The sequence below is a fragment of the Toxotes jaculatrix genome, chromosome 4, assembly GCF_017976425.1.
Source record: "Toxotes jaculatrix isolate fToxJac2 chromosome 4, fToxJac2.pri, whole genome shotgun sequence".
Taxonomy (NCBI): domain Eukaryota; kingdom Metazoa; phylum Chordata; class Actinopteri; family Toxotidae; genus Toxotes; species Toxotes jaculatrix.
Window position 1 is genome coordinate 12,654,416 of NC_054397.1, and position 10,432 is coordinate 12,664,847.

Genomic DNA, 10,432 nt, shown 5'->3' on the forward strand with positions numbered 1-10,432 from the left:
ATAAAGACTGGTCTTAAACTTAGTATTGTTTCATGTTTGGAGTAAAAAAGGTGCCCACTGATTAGATTAAGGAGATTGCAGTGATCCAGTGGCAACATCCTGTTCTTTCTAATAACATGAATTTTCTAATTTTTTTAATACACATATTAAATGTAAAATAAATATGGCAACAATAATAATTTTCAACATGCAAAATACTGACGTAAATATCAAAGCATACTGTGACTACAGTATGTTTGTACGCAAATAAAATAAGGGAGTACAGTCCAATAAAATAATGACACCTGGTGGTCACACCGATTTACTGCATTGTTGTGCCTAAAAGGCTGTAACTTTTTAAGTATCCACTTTTTTTTTTTATTGAGACTGCTGAAGCCTCTTATTATCATCACTTTCATTGGAAGCACTTTAAGGAATGAATCTTTCAGTGAATGAACAGGAGGATGATTACAGCAAGCAAAAACGGTTTATGAGCAGCTGACTATTGTTTTAAAATACATTTGAAAATGTGAGCCCACCCTTTAATCTCCATCAAGATATTGTGTAAGAATGAACATTACAACTTAACACGGTTGGTCGGACCCATTTCTGGTCGAGGTGCTGAGCCGGGATATGTATCGAGGAGCTGGGAGATGTAATTACTCCAATCCGCCAGGCGGCGCTGTGTTGTTTCCATCACCGGTTGTTGACCAATCATCGGTGTCCAACAGTTTGAACAAGAAGCGGGTCTAGCGTATTCATACTTGAAAATAATGAAGGAGATACAAAAGATAATACAACGCTATCAGTAATGCAGACGGGTTAAAACAGCTGGTTAGTTAGATGAAATTACAACGAGTTTAGTTTATCACTGTTAATGAGTTGTACAGGCGCTGATATAGTTTTGTCAGCGCATTTAAAAGTCAACATTAGCATAGCTGTAGCATAGGTCTCTTCTGGGTTAGTAACGCTAATTGGTTTTTAACATTTTTCAAAACAAGCTTGGCGCACTACCACGGTTATAGCTGTGATTTTAAACATGAAGCCAGTAAAGCCGTTATTTCTGAAGACATACGGTAAGCAGAGGCGAAAGCTGCCCGCCTGGATTTCACCTGAATGCCGCAAGCAGGCCTTCGATAGTACCTCCTCAACAGACGGTGACATCTCCGTCTTTGAACCCGCAAAGCCTGCGAGAAAAAGGTATGCTCAAGTCGACAGATGAGCAGAGTCCCATCGACCTGGTTGTCATGCTTCTTATTAATGCGGTGTCCCCACATCTGTCTTTAATTTAGTATTTCATAAGGTTTTAGAGGAGGGCTTAAGAGGAACTCTGCAGTACAGTTTTTTGTTCACCCAATTTATAGAGAAGGCTAAATGACATAATACCTTTACAGCTCCTTATGTCTTTATCCGTTTTTCATGTCATAGAGAGAGGATAAGTGTTGCCAGTCGTAGAGCGGCGCGTCCTGCCAAGAAAAAGGCCATGCTGACGGAGAAGAGCTGTGATGAGGAGAATATCAGCAATGAGGAGAACGTCTTTATCCCTTCTCCTCCTCGTCCTCAGCCTGCACAGCAGAGCAAGACAACAAGGTCCTTGAACAAACACGCAGCTGGCAATTTTGAGCGATGCCATTACAAATTCATCACTATTGTGAATTTTGTAATAAATACATTGTTAATATTTAACCAACAGGAGGTCCTAAGCACAACAGAAAATTACTTAAAGGAAAGTGTATAAAAATATGTAGTATTTTGACCATCTTAGCATTTACAAAATAGAACTTGAGGTTCTTTGCAACATTTAATGTCTTATAGTTGTTTTTTTTCCCTGACCGCTCGCTCATGCTCAGTATTGTAACCTGCTCATCTGTTGGTTTTAATCCTTCTTTTATTATTAGAGGGAAGAGGACTAGTGTTTACAGAGGCAGAGCAGTCCAGCCCACCAAGAGAAAAGTTCTGTTATGTCTGACAGAGAACAGCAGTGATGAGGAGAACATCAGCAGACCCTCTCCTCCACCCCCCCAGCCCACTCAGCGGAGCAAGACTACCAGGTCTGTGCCCAGTTGAGCATGAGCAGATATATGTCATGGACATTGTGGATATCATATATCATGGATATGTAGCATAATATAGTTACACTGAAAATTGATAAATGGTGACGTTGAATTATTGCCCCGGCCTTAGAATTATATCATCTGTAACTGTTGTGAATTTTGTACTTTATGTTGCCAGATTTATATAATTGGGCTTTTGAACTTAAAGCTACACATTTGTCTGGAATCACTCACTTACAGAAGTAATTTTAGTATCTGCTAAAGTATTTCTGAAATGATTCTTTTCATATCAACAGGAAAAGCCAGCTCCCAGGCATTTTGATGACACAGCAAGACCAGCAGGTCCCAAAGACCAGCAAGAGTGAGGAAGACTCAACATCTGCTCCAAAATGTCAGAAAAAATCAGTTCAAATGAAGAGAGACTCTAAGTAAGTACTCAGCTGTGTCTGCTAAGGCTGAATTGAAATGTCCAGCCTTCAATGCGCTTGCAGACTTTTGGACTTAATGGGCATGTTCCCAAGAAGTCCATGAGTTCTATCCAAATCCACAATTCATCAAGTCCACAATATTGACAATGTACAAAACTGAAATTATAACAATAATAATAGAAGGAAGATGTACAACATTTATTTTGACTTGTTTTTTCAATTTTGTTGCATAGGTTTATTCATAGTAAGGTTTCATAATTCACATACGGAATAAAAATGGGCTGAATAAATAAATAAATTGCCATAATGTAAATCTCCTCTTTTTCCACCTATGGTGTGGGGATGCTCATTTGAGGGATTAATGTAGATATAATATTGTATTTTGCAGCTCATTTAATCAGATATTTGTTTTGTGCATTCTGTTTTTTTCCCCTCAGTGTTAATCCTCCCTCGTTGGGCCGCTTTGTCACCCGCCGCAGACGCGGCACTGCTGACAAACCCAAACCCCCTAAAGCGTTACTCAGCATCCTCAACTCTTCAGATGACTTTACTTCTGAAGCCTTGTGTTCCAATAGCATTCTTCGGCCTTTCAGGAGGAGGAATAGGAAGGTCCCCTCAGCATTTTTGGTGTCAAGTGCAGAGAACTCAGTTAATGCTGCAGGGGCTTCCAGCTTTGCCACCAACCCCCTCCGAGAGATATCCCTCAATGAGTCAACAGATCACAGCCTTGGACCTTGCCGCAGGGAACCCATCTTTTGCTCTACACCCTCAGCAGGCTCCTTCAGTAAACGTCCACGCCTTAAAACCTTCCCCACCATCGATAAGTCCTCCAGCCCTGCATCCATGTCAGTAAGCTGTATTGGTGTCCTGAGCCCATTTCAAGAACATCCAGGTTCACAAGGGCAGGCTGCTTGTCCATCACACTCTGCTCTACCCACTGGGCTCCACTCTGAGGAGAAGTTGCTGTCGAGCCTTGGTGAGCAAGAACCGGACCAGCATCACCATGAAGAACCCTCTGGTGATTTATTTATGGAGTCCAAGAGCACTGACAAGAGAAGCAGCTGTAGTGAGGAAGCCAAAAGCCACATGGAAGAATCGAAGACCAAGGGTGGAGGGGAATTACAAACTCTAAATCTGCTTTCTACAGACAGTGAAATCAGCAGTGATTTTGTGTCAGCAGCAGGAGGGTTAGAGTGGCTGATAGAGGCTCTGAAGGAGAAATGTTTGACCGAGCTCTGCACAGTGCAGCTGGAGAGATTAGACATCCTCTCTGTGACTCAGCTTTGCAGTCAAACAACCTACTCATCCTGTTTGGAAATTTCAAGCTCAGCTTATAGCCAGCCGACAAAGGAACATCCGCTGTCTGAGCAGTCCTCAGAAGCATCATTTAATCTTCATTTATGTGTGACAGATGATAAAATCAGAGATTATCTACAGTCAGAAAATAGTTTTCAATCTCCTGAACTGGCAGCTTCAGTGACTAACAGTTCACCATCAGTTGAGTGTAAGCAGTCAGCTGAATACTCGTCTGCATCAGGACTTTGTGATGAATCTAACCACCACACAGAAAGCAGCGTTGAGTTTATTATGGGCACGCAATTACCTGCCAACAGCCCTGTTCAGACATTGTTTACTGGAAAGAAGGCTGTAGCAGTAAAGGCCTCGTCACAACTGACTGTTCAGCAACTCAAAGGGTCCGCAAAGCAGAAAGAGGCACGTTTGACTTGTGATGATAGGTCTGTTAATCCAGATGCCAAAGGGTCTAAAAATGACTGCATACCTAACATAGACGACCCAGAAATTCTCACATGTTCAGAAGAAACCACTGAGGGAATGGAAGTGTCTGTGAGACGGTCAGAAGACAGCAGCAGTCCCGTAGACCAGACACAGTCCAGTGATCCAGAAACAGAAGAAAGGGCAGCTTTGCTCACAACGATGCTGAAGGAGAAATGTCTGTCTGACAAACTCACCGTTGAGATAAAGAGAGTAACGTTATCACAGTTGAGAGAAATTCTGCAAGTGAAAGACAAAAAGCTCACATCGCCCACAGTTGTGTCAGGTTCAGCCAGTGACGAACACAATAAGAATGACCACCCGAAGACACATGGAGACGCTTCTGTCAAAGCTAACATGAAAAAGAGGAGCTCATCAAGTTCTGAAGACAAGATGTCCTCAGACAAAGAAGGAGTTGTAAAGCGCACTTGTGACATTCTGCCCAAAAGAAAAAAGATGTCTCTGGCTCCTAAAGAAAAGAAAAGGAGGAGCACATCTACAGACCGACCTGGGACGACCAGGAAGGCATGTGTGAGCGGTATGAGTGTGAGTCGCTGGAAAAACAAAAGCAGCGCCAGTGCCACAATGCGAGCCCACGGTGCCAAGGCTGTGGACTGCAGCATCAATGAGCTGATCTCCACGCAACACAAACAACCAAGGGTGAGGATAATATACACAAAGACACAACATAGTACTGCGCTGAAACATTATGTCATTGAATTGACAGGTAGATTGACTGACAGTATTGATTACCAACTGTATTAAGTATTAATTGTTGGGAAGGATTTAAACTGGCCACAGGTGGAGCTGTGGTATCACTGACAATCCATGATACCCACCCTGTGCGCAGGAGCTTGGAACGACCATGAATATCTCCACCCCGGTGAGAGCGAGTCAGATCAACCTCTCGACCCTGTTGGCTGACTTCACACCAAGCACGCACACCTGGAGCCGACTCAAGGCTGCCCTCTCTGTTCATCGCAAAGGCATGTGTAATACACACACTCTCCACTCAGTTGTTATTTTTCCCTTAGCTATTCAGGATTTAAAGCCACTTCAAAAAATGTGTCCTTGAGTTTCATCCTCCCTTTCATTTTTTTTTTTAATTTTCTCTTCTGCCCTTCTTTCTCTTTAGTTCTACTCACCCCGAGGAGTTTACATCTGTCAGGCTCTCCTGGGACGACAGCCCTAGCAGACATCAGCCAGGATCTCTTTGCCACACCCTTGCGGACGCCACTCTCCAAACACCTCCGGTCGCAGCTGTTCCGTGATTCTCTGGTACAACACACAGTGCTCATCTGCAGCTATAAGGGAGTCATACGAGATACACACATACACTCAGATGCCAGTTTATCAAGTACACTTAAACATGTTAAATATTTCACACGTCACTCTGGACAATGAAATATGTCCAAGCTTGTGTCACTTACTTTCTACATACTGACCGTGATTACTGTTATTACACATCCCCTGCCTGTGGATGTGTGTCACCTCCTACATCCTGTCTTTTTGTTACAGGTTGTGTGTGAGGATGCAGATCTGTCAGATGCAGAAAAGGTATATGCTGAGTGTGCTCAGCAGCACCCACTGCCCTGGGAGGAGTGCATCCTCCCTCACCGTATGAAACAGTGTGCTAAGATTGGGGAGGGGACCTTCGGTGAGGTCTTCTCCACCACCAATGCCTCAGGAGACACTGTTGCTCTCAAAGTACGTGTGTTTGTGTATTTCTGATATTATATTGTGATATTGCATCACAAGCTTACTGTTGTACTTTTAAGAGAGTTGCACTTACAACCAGAATTATCTAGTTTCACTTACTAGCTTTTTCCAGAGCTTTTGATCATATTCCATGGTCTTCCACAGTGAATGAAACTTGCATAGCTGTCATCTCATGACCCAGGTGTGGAATTGTGGTTACATGATCACAAGTGGTTGTAGTAACATACGTGTAACACGGGATGTTAACTATAGCCACTATATAGAGTTTTGTTTAGGCCTGTCAGATGCCAAGAAACCACACAGCTGCTCAGTGATCAAAAAAAGGTTGCAAATGTTCAACGTACATATGTGTGAATGTGTGTATATTCTGCATTATACAGTGGTTCTTGTCTTGACAGATAATTCCAGTAGAGGGCAGTGAGAAGGTGAACGGAGAGGACCAGAAGACCTTTGGAGAAATTCTCCATGAGATTATCATCTCAAAGTAAGTGGTACACTGGTTACAAACTAACACTGCACTTCACACCATAACCTGTCGCTAGCATATGTGCCTGAAAAACTGTAATCCTATTCATGAGGATGTTTCAATTTAGTGATACCTGAGCAGTGCTAACTCAACAGCACTTTATTTTTATTTTCTGACAGGGAGCTGAGCAGCCTGAAAGAGAAACATCAAAACCAGACTCACGGCTTTATTGGACTGAATGAGTAAGCGCTCTCTCTGGTCCCCTTGTCTTTTTGTCTGTTAGCATCACAGCAGTTTTGAGTGTTAATGTGACTTGATGTGTTGTTCCCTCACAGTCTCCACTGCGTTCGAGGCTGCTACCCTCCAGATTTCCTGAATGCTTGGGACACATTTGACCAGCAGAAAGGCTCTGAGAATGACAGACCAGGTCACTGAGACAAAAGCATATTAACATTTGTTTCACATTGCATTTACACAACATGTCTCTGAAGTTGCAGTAACTGAGGAAACTCAAAGAGGCATTTCTTTTTTAACATTGTCTATTTCTAGATGGTTTGCAATTAAAACAAACTCTGTATATAATTTAATCCCCAACAGGGCCCTTTCAAACATGATCCAGATCCAACACAATACTTTGTAGGAGCAGTTTATTTGTTTGTTTATGTCACTGGATCTCTCTGTGTCCCTCTTTGCACAGATTTCTTTGAAAAGGATCAGTTATTCATAATCCTGGAGTTCGAGTTTGGAGGCGTCGATCTAGAGAACAGCAATGGCACGGTAGGTGCACCACATTACAATGACGGCTGCTTAATACCTCCCCTGTGTGCTATACACTGCTTTGTAATAATGTTAAACATTCATCAGTCATGTCAGTGACTGCTCAAAACATCTCTCTCTCTCTCTGTCTCTCTCTCTCTCTTGCACCAGAATTTCAAATACTGTCTTCAAACAGAAGCATTAGACTCTATACTCTCATTACACAAGCTTTAACTCATTACACTTTCACACTAGCTGTGAAAATGTGCTCAAACATTAATGAAAAGACTGCATGCATAAAAATAGTACTAGCTTGAACCGAGTCAGTACAACTTAATGTCAGTTAGACCTTAAATATGTATGGAGGAGATAATGCTGAAAGAAGATGCTCAGATTAGATTAGATTGCAAATGCAGTGTATTGACTGGAAAAAGACACAGAAATATGAGATATGGAAGTGCAAACGCAGCCTTTAATTCAAACCTCTCTTGCGTCATCAAGCTGGCGTCGTTGGCAGTGGCGAGGAGCATCCTTCATCAGGTTACTGCTGCCTTGGCTGTTGCTGAGCAGGAGCTACACTTTGAACACAGGTAGAGTACACACACACACACACACACACACACACAAACTTCAGCCGCTGTGATAGCATGCATGCATCAGTCCTCTTGACACCAAGCAAAAAGGTGCCAAAAGCATAACCTTTTTTAGTGAATCCCTAGAGTTAATGGGGATGAAGGCATGCATGCATAAACTATTGCACAGGAGCATAACCACAACTTTGCATTAGCATTGAATAAATACACAAACAGCTTCCATAACACTGGTATTTTGATTAAATTTTGCTTATAATAAACAACCAGATAGCACAACAACAAACATTTTTCAAGCTTCCATTTAGTTGTTCACATTAACTTTGTGTGTGTGTGTGGTGTCAGTGTGATGAATGATTTGTTGGTGTCTTGTAACTGGGCCAGTAACTCCCTGTGTTGTTTGCTGCAGGGACCTCCACTGGGGCAATGTGCTGGTCAAAACAACCAAGCAGAAGACAGGGAGCTTCCTCCTGAATGGAACGGCCCACTCTCTGGAAACCAAAGGAGTGCTGGTCCGCATCATTGACTACTCTCTTTCCAGACTAGAAATCGGTCAGATATTTCTCCACTCTCTAGTTTTTTTTTTTTTTTAACGCAGTCATATTTTGTAGTGCCTTGTTTTAAGCACAAAATCTATGGCCGTGTTTAAATAGTGAATAGTCAGCATATGTTTTGTCGTCTCCAGATGATCTGACGGTGTCCTGCGACATCTCGAAGGACGAGGAGCTCTTCATGGGCCAGGGAGATTACCAGTTTGATATCTACAGACTGATGAGACAGGAGAATGGGTCAGTGTATTTATGTGTCAGTGACTAATTCAGAAACACCCACAGTGACATTTAACAGGAGGGTCTGTGTACTGTAAAAACATCACACAGAGCAGATTAATCATACGCACATAAAAATAACTTTATCCTGTTAAACATAGATAGCAAGAGGGGGTAACATTATATTACATTACAATAGACTTCTAATTGATTTGTCTTTGGCTTGGTCAATCATTATGATGTCCAGAAAGCAGCTGATTAGAGGTTTCAAGCAGAGATTTTTCTTATTATACACCTTTTGATGAGATGGATCTGTGGTTTTTATCATGTGTTCTCATCCAGAAGATGCAATTTGTGTGACACAGATATTTCTTTTGATTGGTCATTGTGATAAGTCTAAAAGAAATAGTTTGAAATTTTGGGAAATTTGCTTGTTTATATTCTTGCTGAGTGTTGGAGGAGAAGATCAATACCACTCTCACATCTGTCTGTTAAACATAAAGCTACAGCTCAAAGACGATTAGCTTAGTATAATGACTGTAAACAGGGAAACAGCTAGCCAGGAAAAAAAAGCCACGCTCAGTGCCTCTAAAGCACAAAACCCTGAGTGTATAAACAATAATTTGTTGTCCTGGATTACACAAATTAGATTTAATGTGTTACTGACAAATCTTTAGAGGTTTCTGTAGATGACTGCCTTCCAGTCTTCATGCTAAGATAAACTAACTGACACCTACCTGTAGCTTCATATTTTCTAGACAGGTATGAGGATGGTATTGAGCTTCTCCTCTAACTCTCTAATTCACAGTATTAACATCTCATCTAACTGAGGTCACAATTCCTTGATCCCTCTGTTGATCTTGTTTTTTTTTTTTTTTTTTGTTTTATCTGTCTCAGAAACAACTGGAATGACTTCCACCCCCATACCAACGTGCTGTGGCTCCACTACCTGTGCTCCAAGCTGCTTTCCATGAAGTACCGGAGCTCACGAGGGAGGGGTGCCAAGGACACGAGAGAGGAGCTCACTCGTTTCTATGACAACGTCCTCCAGTATAGTTCTGCCACTGAGGCACTGCAGAACTGCCCCATGTTTCAGTAGAATGTGAGCACTGAACACATAAAGTGTGAGGAAACTCAACCACAGTCTGTTTCTAAATATGAAGGAGGTCCAACGGATGTGGGTCATCTGACGTTGGCTCCCTTTAGCCAGCAGTTTGCCAGTCAGCCATCATGGCCTCTGAAATGCAAACACGGTTATTGATGATCATGTGACAGAGATGGAGGTCACTTCATGTACAGTGTCATTTGACAGGTTATTAAAATGGCTTTGTGAAAATGCTGTATTCATGTGTTGTTAATGGAGCTTATTTATGCCTGTTCTTGCACAGGCTGCATGTTGTTGTTTTTTTAAACTCATTAGTTCATTTATATGCACCATTATTGCATCATCAAGTATAAATGTTGAAAAAAGACATTGTTAATAAATTATTATGATTTTTAACACCACCGGAAAGTGGTACCGTTCTCACATTTTTTGCAATCTGATAATTAGTGCCTAAATGACCAATCCATTTTAAATTAATCACAGACTGTTTTGAGAAATTATTTTTTCGTCCATCAAGCAAAAATGCCAAATATTCTCTGGTTCTAGCCTCTGAAATGCGAGGATTTGCGGTTTTGCTCTGTTTTATACAGAGTCTTTGTAAACTGAACATCTTTATGGTCTGTGGTGTTGGTTGAAGGAGCTATTTGCATTTAGGCACTGGTGATTGTTTTGTGTCTCTTTTAGGTATTTGTCTTTGTAGTCCATTAACTGAGCACTCTGTCAAGATACAGTCACATGAAACCAAGGGGCAGACTGTCTCCTGCGCCCCCTGGACCTGTAGGCCTGTTCAGTGAT

At 41.8% G+C, this 10,432-nt stretch overlaps 1 protein-coding gene across 1 annotated transcript; it reads left to right on the forward strand.

The window, feature by feature from the left end:
• The first annotated feature begins 771 nt into the window (after positions 1-771).
• Positions 772-9,859, forward strand: haspin (histone H3 associated protein kinase). The gene is made up of 16 exons (XM_041035316.1): positions 772-1,179; positions 1,408-1,569; positions 1,878-2,030; positions 2,330-2,461; positions 2,899-4,894; positions 5,085-5,220; positions 5,370-5,512; positions 5,753-5,941; positions 6,352-6,437; positions 6,599-6,661; positions 6,755-6,846; positions 7,117-7,196; positions 7,677-7,765; positions 8,175-8,317; positions 8,451-8,553; positions 9,430-9,859. Exons 1-16 carry the CDS (start codon positions 1,019-1,021, stop codon positions 9,629-9,631), a joined length of 3,930 nt encoding a protein of 1,309 aa, XP_040891250.1. The 5' UTR covers positions 772-1,018; the 3' UTR covers positions 9,632-9,859.
• The last annotated feature ends 573 nt before the right edge of the window (positions 9,860-10,432 follow it).

Bases quoted from the DNA above. Each gene is read 5' to 3' on its own strand.
- haspin (XM_041035316.1), top strand. From the start codon at position 1,019: ATGAAGCCAGTAAAGCCGTTATTTCTGAAGACATACGGTAAGCAGAGG. The intron at 5,221-5,369 runs GCATGTGTAATA...CTTTCTCTTTAG, and splicing joins CCTCTCTGTTCATCGCAAAG to TTCTACTCACCCCGAGGAGT. The intron at 8,554-9,429 runs GTCAGTGTATTT...TATCTGTCTCAG, and splicing joins CTGATGAGACAGGAGAATGG to AAACAACTGGAATGACTTCC.